General features: G+C 39.5%; 4 protein-coding genes, 1 long non-coding RNA gene and 1 pseudogene across 13 annotated transcripts in view; 3 read left to right on the top strand and 3 right to left on the bottom strand.

The window, feature by feature from the left end:
• Positions 1 to 247: 247 nt before the first annotated feature.
• On the bottom strand, positions 248 to 3,306 carry Rpn5 (regulatory particle non-ATPase 5). Of its 3 annotated transcripts, none has more exons than XM_025299090.1 (9): positions 3,146 to 3,306; positions 2,977 to 3,049; positions 2,598 to 2,781; positions 2,281 to 2,517; positions 1,809 to 1,913; positions 1,542 to 1,723; positions 1,244 to 1,468; positions 795 to 951; positions 248 to 665 (listed from the first exon to the last, which is right to left on the bottom strand). In XM_025299090.1, exons 2-9 carry the CDS (start codon positions 2,985 to 2,987, stop codon positions 375 to 377), a joined length of 1,392 nt encoding a protein of 463 aa, XP_025154875.1. In that variant the 5' UTR covers positions 2,988 to 3,049; positions 3,146 to 3,306; the 3' UTR covers positions 248 to 374. The 3 variants fall into 3 exon arrangements, with proteins under 3 accessions (XP_025154875.1, XP_025154876.1, XP_011146122.1); XM_025299091.1 differs by having other exon boundaries at positions 248 to 601; XM_011147820.3 differs by lacking the exon at positions 2,977 to 3,049 and having other exon boundaries at positions 3,146 to 3,248.
• A 548-nt stretch (positions 3,307 to 3,854) lies between these two features.
• Positions 3,855 to 8,491, top strand: LOC105187170 (condensin complex subunit 3-like; annotated as a pseudogene).
• On the bottom strand, positions 7,727 to 9,278 carry LOC112588616 (condensin complex subunit 3-like). The gene is made up of 3 exons (XM_025299081.1): positions 8,698 to 9,278; positions 8,487 to 8,624; positions 7,727 to 7,835 (listed from the first exon to the last, which is right to left on the bottom strand). Exons 1-2 carry the CDS (start codon positions 9,229 to 9,231, stop codon positions 8,571 to 8,573), a joined length of 588 nt encoding a protein of 195 aa, XP_025154866.1. The 5' UTR covers positions 9,232 to 9,278; the 3' UTR covers positions 7,727 to 7,835; positions 8,487 to 8,570.
• Positions 9,279 to 10,373: 1,095 nt separating this feature from the next.
• Positions 10,374 to 13,602, top strand: atms (RNA polymerase II-associated factor 1-like protein antimeros). Of its 4 annotated transcripts, none has more exons than XM_011147816.3 (9): positions 10,374 to 10,513; positions 11,281 to 11,365; positions 11,436 to 11,528; positions 11,610 to 11,934; positions 12,028 to 12,171; positions 12,257 to 12,360; positions 12,472 to 12,688; positions 12,767 to 12,995; positions 13,096 to 13,602. In XM_011147816.3, the coding sequence occupies exons 2-9, from the start codon at positions 11,292 to 11,294 to the stop codon at positions 13,500 to 13,502; spliced, it is 1,593 nt and encodes a 530-aa protein (XP_011146118.1). In that variant the 5' UTR covers positions 10,374 to 10,513; positions 11,281 to 11,291; the 3' UTR covers positions 13,503 to 13,602. The 4 variants fall into 4 exon arrangements, with proteins under 4 accessions (XP_011146118.1, XP_011146116.1, XP_011146119.1 ...); XM_011147814.3 differs by having other exon boundaries at positions 10,374 to 10,517; XM_011147817.3 differs by having other exon boundaries at positions 10,375 to 10,474.
• LOC109504214 (uncharacterized) lies at positions 11,594 to 14,733 on the bottom strand. The gene is made up of 3 exons (XR_002162924.2): positions 14,421 to 14,733; positions 12,137 to 12,323; positions 11,594 to 11,812 (listed from the first exon to the last, which is right to left on the bottom strand). It is a non-coding gene; the product is annotated as an uncharacterized LOC109504214 (long non-coding RNA).
• Positions 14,734 to 14,882: 149 nt separating this feature from the next.
• The window catches only part of Irbp18 (Inverted repeat binding protein 18 kDa), a 4,591-nt gene continuing 1,104 nt past the window's right edge, over positions 14,883 to 18,369 (top strand). Inside the window, exons 1-3 of one of the 4 annotated variants that reach the window (XM_025299145.1) lie at positions 14,883 to 15,169; positions 17,978 to 18,079; positions 18,155 to 18,333. In XM_025299145.1, coding sequence (XP_025154930.1) covers positions 15,165 to 15,169; positions 17,978 to 18,079; positions 18,155 to 18,333 — 286 coding nt within the window. In that variant the 5' untranslated portion in view covers positions 14,883 to 15,164. Of the gene's footprint in view, positions 15,170 to 17,037; positions 17,120 to 17,977; positions 18,080 to 18,154; positions 18,334 to 18,369 lie in introns of those variants that run through there. The other 3 variants (XM_011147812.3, XM_011147811.3, XM_011147813.3) reach the window with 3 other exon arrangements.

Below are 18,369 nucleotides of genomic sequence, written 5' to 3'. Positions count from 1 at the left end.
ATATTCACACGTACACCCTCATCTTTCAAAATTTATATTTAAATTTCTCTAAGCACATCAGATATTTGTCTACTTGGTTATTGGGTTATTGAGTCTTCGGTATACAAAAACATTTATATTGTAATGATCTTTATATTTTGCGATTCAAAACCATAATTGAACGAATTTAATCGATTTGTTAATGAAAAAGAAACTACGTAAATAAGATGTAGCGCTAATATTGAATAAGAAAAAAGTTCAAATAGTGTAAGAAACACTGGCATTATATATCTGCATGATATATATACATACATATATATGTATACACGACGCACATACACACATACCGATAGATATACACATATACATATATATTTTTTCTTTTCGTATCAATTTTAAGATTGCGCAACAGCTAACATTTCTTCCTGATGAATTAAATGTGTAGTATGATTCACGAGACCCATCAATTTCGATAACGATGCAGCCCATGTGTCCAAGAGAGCAGCTGCTTCTTGCGTACCAGTAAAACGGACCACGCCAGCTGGACGATCTGTACGTGCACTGATAATACCAGTCTCGACGAGGTTGCAGAGACATGCTTCCGTTTCTTCGGCAGGGAGGTCTAATAACTCAGCCATACGAATTAATGTAATCTTGGTATAATACTTGGCCATGATTCTGATATTCTAAAAACGTGAAAGAAAAAAAAAAAAGACCCTTTCAGCAAATAGTATAAAATATATACTACTCTTCTGAGATGGACACGCAAATGTCTCATATTTTAGATATATTTCTAGCGCTGGTCAAGAACTTACATGTTCCACCACACGATTCCGTAGGTCTGTCCATCGTTTTCTGCCTTCTTCGGTCGTAGAACTAAAAACTTCTGTTGATCTGAGATCTCTTTCATAAATCTCACATAATCCCGACCATTTTATTAACTCGGGATTTACAAACAAACGCAGTAATTCCCTGGAAATTATTTAGTACCTTGCTTTTAGAAACACAAATAAATATATTAGATACTTCAAAACAAAATCAAACATATGACTACATTGTAGATTCGCACAAAGTAAATATAAGACTGTGTGTATGTGTGTGTGTGTGTGTGTGTGTGTGTGTGTATAGTAGGGGTTATTGCCCACATACACACATTATTAATGATGCAAGGGTTGACGGTTTACATAGATGCGAGAAAAGTCACAGTTTCATTATTAGACAGTTTTCTATTTATTCTGTGTGTCAAAATGGTTATAATTCTTACTTGTATGTGGGTATCTCATCGAGAAGTTTGTCGGCAAGTAGTCTATGAGTCAAATCGGCCTGCTCAGGTTCATGTGGAGCAAGAACAAGATACAGAACCGCTCGAGAAAGTGCAGTGTGCCTCTTCTCTGAATCGTCCCTGATCGCTGGAGTTTCTAATACTGCTCTATTATGCCGACACAATTCTAAATGCCAACCTTCATGGCGGGCCAATTCCATCATCAAACTAAATGTAAAGTGCGTTTTATTTAAATTGTCCTATATGATGAACTTCAACATAAAACACAATGCGTACATACTCGTAATATTTCAATTTTAAAGCCTGGGTTTCATCATCATTCTCATCACTAAAGAACTTGACATTGATTTTCTTCGCTATGATTTGTGTTCTCATAAAATCTTTCTTTGCCAGACAGAGTCTCATCTGCTCCAAGATCAGAGAAACTTTTTCCCGACGTGACATGCTACCATATGTCTCCACCTTTGTAAATGTGTTATTATGTGTTGGGACGATATGTGTCAATTAACTAACAATTATTATACCTTTATCATTAAAAATAATATACCTGTAATTCCAACATTACAGATGCAGCTCCTGCTATGTCCCCTTCTGCCTCTTTTATTTTGGCCAAACGATTAGTAAGCCTAGCTCTTTCCACTTCCACGTATATCTTGTATTGTTAAATTTTATACTTAATATAGATTAAGTCACTTGAATCACATAATTAATGTATATCAATTAGTACAATCAAGAAGATCAATAGACATTTCACCTATTGGACAGTTTGAGACACATTAAGGTACTAATTGTTCTGACAATACTAATAATGCAATAAGGATGTTAAATAATTAAAGATAAAGTAGTTTCAGTCAAGAAAATATATCTTAGATGCTATTTGCATCTTCAAAGAGGTTGCCAGCTTCCCTCAAAATGTCTTTTTTCTTTTTGAGATTAAAATCATGATTATATCATGAAGTACTCCAAACTTCTGTGTGGACTGTACTAATTAATTTATAATAATTAAAAATATAACTCACCTTTCCTTCTGTAACCGAACGAAGAGTCTCTATTAGCTTTACCATAGTTTCTTTATTGGGTGTTTTGTCTACATAAGTACAACATTCCTGAACCATCTTTGTAACAGCTTGTTTAAGTTGGGAACGTCTTTTTGACAATAAGATTATATGTTCATTAAGCGCTGACCAGTTTTTTGCTTCTAAACAAATTTCAACTATGGCTACAAGAAGTCTTGATGTTGATGCCATATCAGCACCCTAAAAAGATATAACAATTATACAAAGTTTGTAGCTATACGTATACAAATGTTCTTTACTCTGTAGTATCAATACTCAACAGTTCTAGTGAGTTTTTCCAAGGCCAATAATTGATCTAAAGCATCGTGTAGCTTTCCCTCAGACGCGAGTTTCTTGCATTCCGGGATCTTTGTATCGCAAGTGTTGCTGTAGTCCACTTCCATCTTCACAAGTCTGCCCGAGTTGTCCATTGCTGCCTCTGTCATTTTTACTACTTGATGATATCTAATTTCACAAGATAAATAGATGTACGTATTACAGTAATCCTGATTTAACAAATTTTTATAGTCGGTAAAAGGTTTAAGGTTTGGAAAAGGAGGCGATTCTTAATAACTTCCGAAGAATTGCCGTCAACTGCTGTAAACGTATACACTAGGTGTATATTCGTTTTAAAGAGGTTAGAACACCAATATAGAAAACCCCAAAGTCATTCCATCGATTGTACAAAGTTGTCAATTTGGTGTCAATTCATCAGCCTTGAGAGGCGTGTGACCTAAGATGTATACAAAATCACATATATTTCACATGAAACGTGTTATCGCTTCTCCAAATTCATTTTGCATCATTATACATGTGTATTTAAGCTCACCGTTTGAACTCAATCGAAACGAAGTTAAATGGAAAACTCTCATTCGTAACGCTCGGCAGATGACGTCGTATCAGACTTTTCGCATTTGTTCTGCTTTAAGCCAACGGCACACGGTGCTTGTTTTCGTGCTAGATTGCTTGCTGGATGAAATATTGCATTCTGATTGGTGCATTTCCGACGATGGATGGAAAAAAACAAGCACCGTGTGCCGCTGGCTTTAGTACCTTCTACACTTTATTGCTTCTGGCAATAAAGTGTAGATAATAATACTGCTAACGACACCGCCGACAACTATCGGTACGCGAGTACGGAATACAGCCCCCCCCCCAGTCGGCACTGCAGACAAAACGAACAAGCCTATTGATTGGCTGCTATGATATTCCCTAACCAACTTCCGCCGCGCGGCAAGCGACAAGTTGTCGCGTCCTATGTGCAACCGGCCGTAGAATATGAAGACAGGAATGCGGATTGTAAAAGTGATGTTACGAGTTACGACCTCTCTGTTACGGCAGGCGTAAGGAATTAGTCTTCAAGATACGTAACCGTCACGACTATGGTTGCGTTCCGAAATTCACTGTCAGTACTGAAAATACATAGTTTGTGTCACGTATACCATAGAATTTCAGTGCTAGCAGTGAATATCGGAACGCAGCCTATATGTATGTGGTGTTAAAATTCAAATTTAATTTCTTCATACTAATATACAGATATGGCACGTGCGGTAGAGAATATGAAAAATATATTTTTCAATATGCAGTTCAAAAGAACAAACAACTTGCTATACACAAAAAAGCCATTGAAACTATATCAGAGGGTGAGTCCGAATTACACTATTTTTCGTCAAATGGATTTTAACTTCAGTTCAATCTTTTCCTCTAAAATATAGCTTCAGTTTTGAATGAATATGTGTCATGAATATATGGGGCATATTATAGTGATTTATAAGTATTCCCTTAAAATATTTATAAGAATTCCCTTAAAATAGAATGAAAAAAGAAAGAACATATACGTGAAATGCTACAAAGTGTGTGACCTCTGTTGCTCAAGCTGTTGTTTATCCCATTTAAGCAAACATTCAATAAACTTTAAATGAATGTTATTGAATAAACCTTAAATAAATTGTAAATGAATCTTCAATTAAATTTGTCTTATTTTCTTTTAGACTAATTTAGATACGTTCTCAAAATATTTCATATCATGCTTAAAAGTGCCTCTTACAATGGCTCAAGAGCATCCACATATTATAAACACATTGGAATTCTGTGCAGGCTTCTCCATGAGCCTGTATTCCTGTGCAGAAAGTGAATCTATAGAACCTATGAAATCATTTCTCAATAAATTGTTCACATTCTTGTTGTCTTATGCTAATGCAGTAAGATATCGAATCTGTCATTATTTAACTATGCTTTTAAACTCTATAGGCGATCATGCTGTCATTGATGACAACTTATGTGATCAAATTACAAGCAGAATGATAGATCGATCGATGGATAAGTCTCTTGAAGTTAGAGCGCAGGCTGTTTTTGCTTCGCATAGATTACAAGAGCCATCTAATGATCAGTGTCCCATAATAGAAATGTATTTATTTCATCTGTATAAAGATACAAAGCCTGAAGTTCGCAGAGCAGTTCTTGCAACAATGAGCGAGAATCAGAAAACCTTACTAGCTGCTTTGAAAAAGACACGTGATATTGATGACTCTATGCGTAAGATGGCATATGAATTTATCAGCAAGATTACAGTAAGTTCATTGACAATTAAATAAAGAGAACAATTGTTAAAAGATGGTCTTAAAGATCTGACCGATCTGACAGTGTCAAAGCCTGTGTAAGCAAAGTCTTATTACCAACATGGCTACAATACTATAAAGGAGAATACATAAACCTTATACATGCTCTGAATGCTGGAATAGGGACAGAAGTTGCAGCATTAGCTTTACAAGCATTATTCAAGTAAGTCTAAAAAAGAAAGTAAGCAAAAGTAGCATAGAGAAATTCTATGTATTAAAACTGCTGCTGTCAACATAAATTAGACAATTTCTATATCTAAATACTCATATTTCCTATTCGGTGCTCAAATGTTTGAGTCTTATTCAAATATTTGGTACAATTGTAAATAATAACCTGTTAATATTTGTCTACCATGTGTTTTTAATTATGTAATAGTTAATTTTGTATCTGCTGATTTTGTCTGTTTCCTTTTTCCGAAATATTATACTAATTATATTTTGGTAATTATTTAGAATAGGGGAGCCACCTCCGATTTCAATAATTCACACATATATTGTTATTACTATCCTCTCTTAATAACATGCAACAAATTTTAGTTGTCAGTCGATGCTAATTAAAAAGTTATTAACAAAAATTCTTCTGTGGATATAATTGTACAACACTGTATATAGAGATTTATTTGCGTATTATATTCTTCGCTTGGTTTGTTTATTTACCTTTCTTATACTGGTTATACATCGAAAGCAAAAGATGTCTACATAGTGAAGGAAATTCGAATGCTGAGCTAGTACAAGGTAGACTGCGAAACTAGAACAGACGGCGAGGGTGCCGAAGGCCCCCTTTGTACCCCCTTGTACCCAGTCTATCTTGTACTAGCTCAGCATTTGAATTTCCTTCAGTATATAGACGTCTTTTGCTTTCGATGTATAACCAGTATAAGAAAGGTAAATAAACAAACCAAGGGAAGAATATAATACGTAAATAAATCTCTATATACAGTGTTGTACAATTATTTCCACAGAGGACACGTAGTACTTCAATATGTGGGCATTATTCATTACACTTTTTTGTTAATAACTTTTTAATTAGCATCGACCGACAACTAAAATTTATTGCATGTTATTAAGGGAGGATAGTAATAATAATATATGTGTGAATTATTGAAATCGAAGGTGGCTCCCCTATTCTAAATAATTAGCTATATTTTAATAATTTTCGAAATGATCATCTACCTTTACTCGAAAAGAAATACTCGAAAAGCTTGGTACTTAACAGTTAGTATATTCAGTTTGTACCTGAGTATTCAGATATCTAAATATTAACTGTACACTAATTATAAATCTATTCACATCAAGTATTTCTTTTTCAGAGACGCTGATGTAAAAACTTTGTTGGAGCAAGTAGCAATAAATAAAAATATAAAATTAATTCCATTGTCTAGTTTGTCGTGCGAAAATGCCTTATATTGGAAGTGTGTTAGAAATCATCTCCATAATTTGTCTTGCACAGAAGAGTTGGACTTAATCATTCCAGAATTATCCGCTTTTTGTAATTACATATGTGAATTTATCGCTTTCATATCGTCTAAGCAGTATGAAGAATGGGAAAAGCAGTGTCACAAATTTATTCTTTTACAACTATTTGAGATAACTGAAAAATATGATCTCTCAGACGAGGTTGGGAGAAAAAATCTGCAGAAAATAATAATAGATGGTCTGATGAGCGATTATTGCTGCAATAAGATAATTGAAAGTATAGTGCACCAGCTGGATAAGGTGGTGCCGAATATTAGTAATATGCTGGACTTAGTAGCCAATGTCATTAGCGAGATCAGATTACCTTTACCCAAAGAAAGTACATCCACTCAACAAGCACCTGAAGAGAAGCAAGAGAACAATATTATGTAGGTGCATGTAAAGATTTGTTAATGAATTCAACATTGTTATATAGATAAATTCGTCTAATTTCGTTAACAATTAATTTAGGCCAATAAGAATGCGCAAGAATGTTGATAATAAACAATTATTTTGGCCGGATACTAATGTCAATGATGGACATTGTACGTGCGGAGATTTCTCTTTAGTCTTAAGGCTTCTGAATGTTCCTCAGTGCTACCGAAACTTCGACAGTATTCAACACAAGCACGTAGTGCTGTTAGAAGTATATGTATAGTAGTGCAATATTAATTGTAAGCAGTACTACTGCTCATAAACATTATATTACTCTAGTTCTTTTGCCTTCTTATTGGCCTAAATTAATTCCTAGTGATTGAACATCTGAGGATCTTGATTTAAATATTGGTGTTCAATTTCCTTTTGCCTCTAGAAAACGCAAGTGAAGGTTGACTTGATGGAACTCGAGGAGGAACTATATGAAACAGTCAAAAAGGAGGATTTCCTGAAAGCAGACAGCATAAAAGAAAAGATAAATCAACTGTCGAAAACTCCGGAGAATATAATAACCGATGATATTCGTGACGAAAAAAATGACGCAGCCACGATGACGAAGTGCTTCAACATTCTGTGTGCCGCGATGCAAGTTCAGTCCATTTGCACATCGACTCCTGCACTCAGGCATGATGTCTATTGTATTGAACAGTCTCGACGTAAGTGTACACCACATCATTTTACAATGCGTTTATACAATTATTTAACATGGTAAATTATTTTTTCAGCATCCTGACGATAATGTGCATGTGTTAGCATTAAAGGCGTTAGGTGTGTACTGCATATTGGATAAGGAAATGGCTAAGAAGTATCTTATGGTATTCTTCTATCAGTTTTCTGCGGAACAAGAAAATCCAGACATATGGGTAATCGCGTTAAAGGGGATATTCGATCTCTTGCTCTCATACGGCTTGGAGTATTTCGAGATCTTGCAGATTCCTGAGGAGAGATCTGGATGGAGCCGTATGCTGTACACACACGATGTCGATAGCGTTGTCTCCTTAAACGAGCGACCTGCAATAGAAGATAACAGTCGCAATTTTGTTCACATATTAACAGGATTGTTGGACAACGCGGTATAAAAATACTATCATGATTGAGTTGTGCTATAATCAAGTGAGAAATTTTCCATGCAGTAATTTTATCCGTTGAAAATTTGCAGAATCAGGAACTACGCACTATTGCAGCAGAGGGTCTCTGCAAGCTATTACTGAATCGGCGGATTAGCAGTAGTAGCAGCTTGGTGTCGCGCTTAATAATTTTATGTTACAATCCTGCTAACGATGACGACGTTTACCTGCGACAGTGCCTATGCGCTTTCTTTGATCATTTCGCGATCCGTGTGCCCGATGCTCCGGAAAGGTTCGAAAGTGCATACTTTCCGGCTGTACGAGTCATTTGCAATGCGCCGGATATCAGTCCTTTACAGAGTATCGATACGTATCACGTGTCCATATTTATACTAACTTCAATCACGCGAAGCAGCCAAAAGTTCGGCAAACAAGTGTTTGACATGTATAATAATCTGGCATTCGCAATACTAGCCGAAATCTTGAATCCTGACAGTACGATAGATCAGGAGACTCATCTCATACTGACAGCAGCAGTTTTTAATACATAGAATTTCTCTATGCTACTTTTGCTTACTTTCTTTTTTAGACTTACTTGAATAATGCTTGTAAAGCTAATGCTGCAACTTCTGTCCCTATTCCAGCATTCAGAGCATGTATAAGGTTTATGTATTCTCCTTTATAGTATTGTAGCCATGTTGGTAATAAGACTTTGCTTACACAGGCTTTGACACTGTCAGATCAGTCAGATCTTTAAGACCATCTTTTAACAATTGTTCTCTTTATTTAATTGTCAATGAACTTACTGTAATCTTGCTGATAAATTCATATGCCATCTTACGCATAGAGTCATCAATATCACGTGTCTTTTTCAAAGCAGCTAGTAAGGTTTTCTGATTCTCGCTCATTGTTGCAAGAACTGCTCTGCGAACTTCAGGCTTTGTATCTTTATACAGATGAAATAAATACATTTCTATTATGGGACACTGATCATTAGATGGCTCTTGTAATCTATGCGAAGCAAAAACAGCCTGCGCTCTAACTTCAAGAGACTTATCCATCGATCGATCTATCATTCTGCTTGTAATTTGATCACATAAGTTGTCATCAATGACAGCATGATCGCCTATAGAGTTTAAAAGCATAGTTAAATAATGACAGATTCGATATCTTACTGCATTAGCATAAGACAACAAGAATGTGAACAATTTATTGAGAAATGATTTCATAGGTTCTATAGATTCACTTTCTGCACAGGAATACAGGCTCATGGAGAAGCCTGCACAGAATTCCAATGTGTTTATAATATGTGGATGCTCTTGAGCCATTGTAACACACATCACTCAATAAGTTCGTAGGATGACATATAAGTGGCGCTACTATTGACAAATCCATATGATTTTTAGGAAGTACTAACCTTCAAATGATACGTGTCAAAATTTCATGACAATCGGACGTTTAGTTCACAAGTTAAAGTGGTTCGAAGTGGGTACCGCGTTTGCTCACAGTCAATCAAAAACAGCAACGCTTTGATGATTCAGCGGGCTGTTTGGAGCTGTTTCGGCGCAATAAAAAAGATTTTTTGATGCAGTATGTGACAATGGATGAAACATGGATCCATCACTACACTCCAGAGTCAAATCGGCAGTCAGCTGAGTGGACAGCAACCGGCGAAACCTGCCCAAAGCCGAAACTGAAGCCTACTTTGAGGCCAAAGATAAATCGTTCTACAAAAAAGCCATCGAAATGTTAGAGAAGCGTTGGAATCAATGTATCACACTTGAAGGAGACTATGTAGATGAATAAAGTCAAATTGTGCCTAAAAGTTGTTGTTTTATTAGTTATCCTACGAACTTATTGAGTGACGTGTTAAGAGGCACTTTCAAGATGCATGATAGGAAACATTTTGAGAATGTATCTAAATTAGTCTAAAAAAAATAAGACAAACAAATTTAATTGAAGATTCATTTACAATTTATTTAAGGTTTATTTAATAACATTCCATACATACATAATCCTATACTGTATACTTTATGAATCAATAAAAAATTTACAGTTTTTAATTATAAACCTGTATTTCCTATCAAAGTTACTTCTTGCGTGAATTTTGATAGAACACCCTTTAGTTGTATGCCGCTGATATCTATAATTTTGTATTTTCTATACAATTATTTTATAAAATTATACAGACATAAAAATTCCATCATTTCATTTTACCTAATAATTTTGAAATTATACATTACACAATTACACAACTCAATATGCATATATATAATCTTGTACAATTAATAGGGCAAAATACTGATTAATTAGCATGTATAAGCAGACATGAAAATACAGTTTTGTAAAATACTTATTAAAAATATTTCTTTTTCTGTGTTCACATTTGCACAAAACAGTATATATATGAAAGTGCGCGCGGCTGCGAGGGTTTGAATACCACCGCGTATCCCCACTCCGTGTCACGTGACCCATTTTAATTCAGCAACGTCCGGGTATAGCTCCAGGTGGCGCCTGGCACTCGTTTTTTAAGAGGGGAGTCTGTACGTGTACCTGGGAATTAGTTATTGTTGGACATCCAAGGTAGGGTTATCGTTGTTATCGTCGTTCGTGCGGCGGAAGGTTGGTGAGTGTTTCAAATCATTATCATTTAATATCCATCGTGTGACCAGGGTCGAGCTTTGTTTTCTTTTTTTTTACACTTCGCTCGTATCAGGGCGCGACAATTAAGCCAGCGGCACACGGTGCTTGTTTTCGTACTGGATTGCTTGCTGGATAAAAATACTATGCTCTGATTGGTGCATTTCCATCCATCTTCGGAAATGCACCAATCAGAACGCAGTATTTTCATCCAACAAGCAATCCAGCACGAAAACAAGCACCGTGTGCCGCTGGCTTTAGCCGACTTCTCTTAATTCCGAACACCGGTGTCGTCGTGCATTTTCCCTTCGAATGTTGGTAATTTCTTCGTGCGCTTTCCCTTGAGGATCTGTGACTGCCCACCAGCGGTTCGAGTGTATGCATTTCCCACTTCGGATCGCCGTTTGGTAATTTTTAATCAGTTATCACATGAAGTAATTACACGGAAGCTTGACTCGAAGTGTCCTGGCATTCAGTGCGCACCGGATCTTGCTCGACCCCCCCAACAAAGAGACATCTAGATTATGATTGCATTCCGAAATCCACTGCCAGTACTGAAGATACATGGTTTGTGTTATGTATACTATATATTTTCAGTACTGGCAGTGAATTTCGGAACGCAGCCTACATTACCATTGGCTCATCTTTTAATTTCTTCCTTTTACTTCGAGCCGCCCGTCTATATAACTATATATACACGTCTATATAACTCCTTTCCTGGTGTTTATATTTATGATTTCCACGTGTAGAACAGTATAATATGGCACCTACTATCCAAACCAATACCAATCAGGCGGACAGGGATAAACGTCCGGCTAGACCGGCAGAGAAGAGGTAAGTAATTCGCTTCAAGTAATTTTAGTAAGGGTGAAACATTGATACATCAGGTCTCTTTTTGTTCTAGGTCCGAATTAATATGTCGTGTTAAATATTGCAATACACTTCCAGACATTCCATTTGATCCGAAATTTATAACATATCCTTTTGAACCATCCAGGTAAGCAGCAAAATGTGAAACTCTGGCATGTAGGTGTAGGTGTCTATTTATTTGGTAATAACCTGTCATTTCATAATGTAGGTTTATTCGTTATAACCCAACATCATTAGAACGAAATTACAAGTACGAAGTACTAACGGAACATGATTTGGGTGTTGAGATCGATCTAATAAATAAGGATACATATGCAGGAGATCCAAATGCGCAGTTGGATCCAGCAGATGAAAAGCTGCTTGAAGAAGATGTTCTGACACCACAGGATTCCAAGAGATCAAGACATCATGCTAGAAGCGTATCGTGGCTTAGACGTACGGAATATATTTCCACAGAAACCACAAGATTTCAGCCACAGAGTGTGGACAAAGTTGAAGCTAAAGTTGGATATAGTATCAAGAAGAACTTTAAGGTATAATTTACTTATTACTTAAGATTACTTACGTTTTGTATATAATATAACATTGGCACATTTACTTTGACAAATTTACTTATTTTCAATCAGGAGGAAACATTATACATGGATCGCGAGAGTCAAATAAAGGCTATAGAGAAGACATTTGAAGACAACAAGAAACCAATTGAAAGACATTATAGCAAACCAAATGTCATACCTGTAGAGATATTGCCGATATATCCAGACTTTAAGGTGCTTCTACAATAATGTCTTAATGTAAACATTACAGTATCTGTTACGGTGTTGTCTTTTACTTATCTGTGCTTTCAAATTGCAGTTGTGGAAATATCCGTGTGCTCAGGTCATATTTGATTCTGATCCTGCACCTTCTGGCCGCTCTGTACCTGCACAGATTGAAGAAATGTCTCAAGCTATGATACGGTAAGCACAGAATATATATATATATGCAAAAGTAATTTTAGTCTTAACTCTTAGACTGCGAGTTCCAAGGGAGATTGTTACTTGATTGCGCAAAAACAATGATTTTTATAGAGGTGTGATGGACGAAAGTGGCGAACAGTTTGTGGCATACTTTTTGCCACTGGAGGAAACATTGGATAAGCGCCGACGGGACTTTACCGCTGGTATTGATTACGCTGATGAGGAGGAATATGAGTACAAAATGGCCAGGGAATACAATTGGAATGTCAAGAGCAAAGCCTCCAAGGGATACGAAGAGAATTATTTCCTCGTGATGAGACAAGATGGGGTATGTACATTGCGGAATAATAGCGTTATGTTGCATGTACGTTATCAGTCTGATGATCAATTGTCTCATGCAACGTAGGTCTACTACAACGAGCTGGAGACGCGCGTGCGGCTGAGTAAACGTCGTCAGAAAGCCGGGCAGCAGCCAAATAACACGCGCCTGATAGTGCGTCATCGACCGTTAAATGCTCTCGAATTCAGAATGCAAAGGTATCGAGAGAAGCAATTGGAGCCACCAGGAGAGGATGACGAAGATGAAGAGGAAGAAGAGGAGGAGCAGGAAACTCTGGAGAAAGCCGACAGGAAAGGTTTGCAACTCGATTTGTTCGTTGTGTATTGTTTTTTTGTCGTATATCTTGAAAAGAATCCACCACGGCTAGAATACCCCAACGCAAATTTCTCTCGCAGGTTCCGAAGGAGAGAACGAAGCGGGCTCCCGTGCGTCGTCAAGAGCGTCCTCACGGGTTTCCAGCAGGAAATCGCGATCTCGCTCGAAATCCGCATCGAGATCCAAATCTCGCTCACGTTCACCGTCCAAGTCTCGATCGCGTTCACGATCGCGCTCCGCGTCGCATTCGCCGTCAAGATCGCGATCGAGGTCTGGTAGTCCTCAGTCGAGGAACTCGTCCAGATCAAGATCACGATCACGATCACGATCACGATCACGATCACGATCCAAGTCTGCATCGAGGTCGCGCTCCGCATCCCCCGCCAAATCACCGTCATCAAGTTCCAAGTCTAGATCGAGATCTGTTAGCGGTAGTGGCAGCGGTACCGGCAGCGCAAGCGGCGAAAGCGGTTCCGAAAGCGAGTGAATCGATTCTGGATGATGTATATACGTACAATTTTTACAGAGTGACGAGTGAGAGACGAATTTTCAGCATTAGATAAGAGAAATAAAAAGAACAATAAATAAATAAATAAATATATATAATATTATAAATAAATAAATATATATTTGGAATAATAAATTTAATCGATATAAATATTTGGAAGCATCTCTGCACACGCGAGAGTGTGTATAGCTGTGATTGAGAATAGTCGAATAGCCCGAGTGTTTTTCGCAACGATCCGTTATCATCAACGATCATGTTATCGTTCTTCGTATCGTTCGCAGGAAATAGAGTCGCGAAGGCGAAGAGTTCAAGTGGGAGACATGATTGGCCCAGGTAATTTTGTTTCTACACGCTATATGACACAGGCTCGCGTAAAGGCGGGATTACGATGAACTTTACGTAACGGGACACGACGTTACGTGAATTTGACGTTTGATGCTTGAGGTTATATTAGTGTGAGAGATATTTTTCGAAGAAGAATTCAGTTTGGCGACGGGCGTAACCTGGTGAAAGAACTCCAGCAGGTTTTTGAAAGTGTCACATGAGCAGTCCGACTTGACGGAACGCGACATCTAAACTTGACATTGGCAAGTTTTACGTCGCGTTAGTTCGGAGATTTCACGTCACGTTACGTAAAGTCGATCGTAAGTAACTAGCCGCATATAAAACAATGTGTTGTAGGTTTTGTGTCACTTCCCGTCGCGTCCCGTTACGTCAAGTCCATCGTAATCCCGCCATAAGGGCCATTGCACAGAAAAAAAGCACAACTGCATATGCACGTACGCATATGAGCATTATCTGCGAATCAACATGTCTTTTGCGCTATGCATTTGCAGTTATGTATATGTATGCAGTTTTTATGCGTGATGGTCCTGGGAAGGGAACAACTTGGCGTACCTAGCGAGAGTACACTGGAATGCAAAACGGTTTCGACAGTTTTTTTTTGTTTTTTTTTCTTCTAGTGACACTAGACGATCCGTGTAGTTGTGTGAATTTGGGAATCACTGCTTGATCTTGACACAAAGCAGTCTCAAGATCGTTAAGGTTAGAGAGAGAGAGAGAGAGAGACTTGCGATTAACATCACCTGTGAAATAAGGATATTTTAGAACCTAATCACGTCACAGGTGATGTTAATCGCAAGTCTCTCTAACCCCAATGATCTTGAGAGACTGCTTTGTGTCAATCAAGCAGTGATTCCCAAACTCACAACTGCACGGATCGCTCATGTCACTAGAAAAAAAAGAAACTGTCGATATCTCGTTTTGCATTCCAGTGTACAAATGGAGTCAGCGCTAAGAGAGGGCGCTACCTTTCACGCACTCGTTTGTGCGATGGAGTGGACGATATGGACGGACCTCTCGCGTGCGTGCACGCGCGCGCGCGCGCGCGCGCGTACGCCGTCAGTTTCATTCGTTCCCCGATCCATGCCAGCACCTGCGATGACTCGTTCGTTCACTCGCGTCATCTCTGACCTATCTTACTGAGTCGTCACGGATCGTGTGGTCGTGAACAGGAGCGCACATGGCATTGCGCGATTTCCGTTTGGACAGTACCGAGGTCGAGGAGTGAACGAGTGCGCGCGTGAGACAGCGGCTTCGCGACATAGAGAGGAGGTGCGTCCAGAGATCCGCGCGCTGCGGATGCAGTGAGTAGAGAGAGTAGAGCGCAGAAGTAGGAAGAACGGCTTTTTTCGTGTGCTGCGCACTCTGCGTCGCACGCGGAAATTGTCAGGGTCGCGGGGATGTTCACACGCGACGTATCTCGTGTCGTGTCGCGGTTGCACGCACACGCACGCACACACACACACACACACACACACACACACACACACACACACACACTCTCTCTCTCTCTCTCTCTCTCTCTCCCCTCCTTTCCCCCTCCCTCTTCCTCTCTTCTCAAAACGCGTCAAAACGCGTGACGCGTTACTTAGCAGGAGCTTATATTATTACGTACCAAGTGCAAGAGAAAGTACAGCCGCGACAAGCAAATTATCCTCGTGTTTGTGGTGTGCACTCGGCGCCATGCTTTCGCATCTCAGGTCGACCACCACCAGGTTATCATCGTGATCGTCGTCGAAACTGTGCGGTGACATGTTTGACAGTTGGGAAATTAAATTTGAACGGGTATTCGAGTCGAGAGAGGAAAATCCGCGAGTGTTTCGTCGCACGACGAGATTCGCGCAGTGCACAAGACTGTGAAGGTGTACACCTATGCAACGCGATCTCACGTTGATAAATATAGCATAGATAAGCAGCATGCGTTCGAAGGAGTTCGGACAGGAGTGTATACCGACACGGAATTGATAAAGACGGAACGAAGCACTGATCCGCGCGCGTTGTCACTTGACATTTTCGTCCGCAACATGATTTCGTTGTCGCGACATGATTGAGAGAGGCGATACGCGCGAGTTACCGCCGCGTACGTATGCTGAAAACATTGACCCTGGAGACGCGTACTAATTGCTAATTACGCGCATTGTCTCTCGCGCTCGGCCTCGCTTTCGCGAGTGCCGGCAAAGTGCCGCGTTTGCCCGTAATCGACAACGGCGCAGTGCTGCGATTCTGTAACTCGTTATTGGAGTTAACGACACTTTCGTTATCGTTGCGCAGCTTTTGTATACCGTAGAAAAGCTGCGCAACGATAACGAAAGTGTCGTTAACTCCAATAACGAGTTACAGAATCGTGGTACAGGCCGCGATCAGACAGGATCACAGACCAGAGGAAAGATCAAATCGCGCGGCGACGTTTCGTTCCTCCCAACGTCGTCCCGGGCCCCGGGTCCCGGGTCACGAAATCGGGGCAAAGAGAGAACACAATTTTCCCGTGCGCGCGTGCCCGCGCACGTGCGTGCGTGCGTGCGTGCGTGCGCGAGCGAGTCGCACGCACCGGCGCAGCCGGTATTCATATCTCGCTGAAATGAATAAATTCGTAACAACGTTGCGCGCGACCATCGACGGGCGCGAGCGAAGCTCCTCGGTTTTTCGTTTATTACACACGCGTGATCGAGCATCTCGTGCAGTGCACGCGGGCGACGATGATGTCAGGGATTTATATAAGAGTTTTATGTGTTATCAATTCGCGGAAACAGATACGATACGATCGTGTGAATGCGTGACGAATAATGTGACATGTTTATATATAATAATACGACGACGAGCTACACTTCTGTAGCTTCTGTATCTTCAAAGAGGAACCATCCATTCCATCGAAGAGATATTATGTATATTAAAAATTAAATGTCCATTTCCTCTCTCGTAGATATACCGATGCCAATCGGTACAATCTTCTTCTGTAATTTCGTTCGTGATTATGTACACACAATCACAAAATGCACGCGCGTGTATTGTGTAAGCATTTCAAGTATCGCGTTTAATTACGTTCTCTCTCTCTCTCTCTCTCTCTCTCTCTCTCTCTCTCTCTCTCTCTCTCTCTCTCTCTCTCTCTCTCTCTCTCTCTCTCCACACACACACACACACACACACACACACACACACACCACACACACACACACACACACACACACACACACACACACACACATGTCTACATCGTGCAAAGGATCGAGGAGATAATCCGGAGATACGCAGTACAGGTACAGATATATCGCCTGTATTCAAGATCGGTGAAATTAAATCGTCGCGCGTTCTGCGCGAGTGACCCTGAAAGTTATGTTTAACGGAACGTGCCGTTGACGACCGTTTCAGCGTTAAATTCGGAGTTGCGTCCCCGCATGGAAACTTGAATCGCGAAAGCGCTACAATGAAAGCCCGATTTGCGGTTTTCGAGCCGAGGTTGTGTGCCGACACGCGAAGGTGTCAGGGCCGGTTTCTTAACAGAACTCAATAAAGCCTCAAGGCCTTATTGAGTAAATACACCATGCGCGACGGCGCGCGTTGTTCAAAGCGAAACGTAATGACCGGTTTGTCGTTGTGCGTGCGTGCGTGCGTGCATAGTGTGCCGTACGTTGAGACGCATACCGATCTCAATATTTGTCACGTATCTACTTCTGATATCTCGATTAGCAAATTGCACGCTTGAGCAACCGCGCAAAAAGAGTCACGCAAATCGTCGCGGGTGATTAATTCTTTCGGCAAGCCGAAAATATACCGCTACGTTATAACATGGTTATAACATGGATCTTTAAGAAATGTCAAACTTTCACTACACCCCAGCGCGCATGGTCGATACAAATTGGCGCTCTAAGAATTAATCAAGCGCAAAACTTAATACAACATGGACGATGTAACGATGTAAAAACAAAAAAAACGGGATCAATAGAGAACTATGTATTTACACTGGTACATTACTTTTTTTGTCACGTCGATATTTATTTGTCAGACATGAGATATCTTGTGCTAAAGAAACGACATAAATATAGCGATTGTTTTGAATATGTATCATTTAAATATCTTTAAAATCATGTAGATTTAAATTTTTCATGCTGATTCAGATGGCGCCGAAAAATAAAGAAAATAGCGGCAACAAGCGGAAGAAGCAGATGGAAGACGAGGGCGACGAGGACTATCGAAAGCGAAGGGATCGAAACAATCAGGTAATCCATGGATTTCGTAACGTGTATTGTTTATTATGTTTGCGTATTGATTATCTGTGACGCGAGCGTTGTCAGTCGTTATTTTCATATTCCACAGGCTGTAAAGCGATCTAGGGTAAAGAGCAAATTACGCACGCTACATACCTTAGAGCGAGTTAATCAGCTGAAGGTAGAGAATGAATTACTGGAGGAGAAGATCAAAATGCTTACCAAGGAGTTAGGCTTCCTCAAAGACCTGTTTGTGGCACATTCAGGTAAAGCAGTTTAAGCAACTTTGGTGATACTAGATT

Source organism: Harpegnathos saltator, unplaced genomic scaffold (genome assembly GCF_003227715.2).
Source record: "Harpegnathos saltator strain DR-91 unplaced genomic scaffold, Hsal_v8.6 scaffold252, whole genome shotgun sequence".
Taxonomy (NCBI): domain Eukaryota; kingdom Metazoa; phylum Arthropoda; class Insecta; order Hymenoptera; family Formicidae; genus Harpegnathos; species Harpegnathos saltator.
Note: the sequence above shows the minus strand (reverse complement) of the source record. Positions and strands in the feature narration are given on the sequence as shown.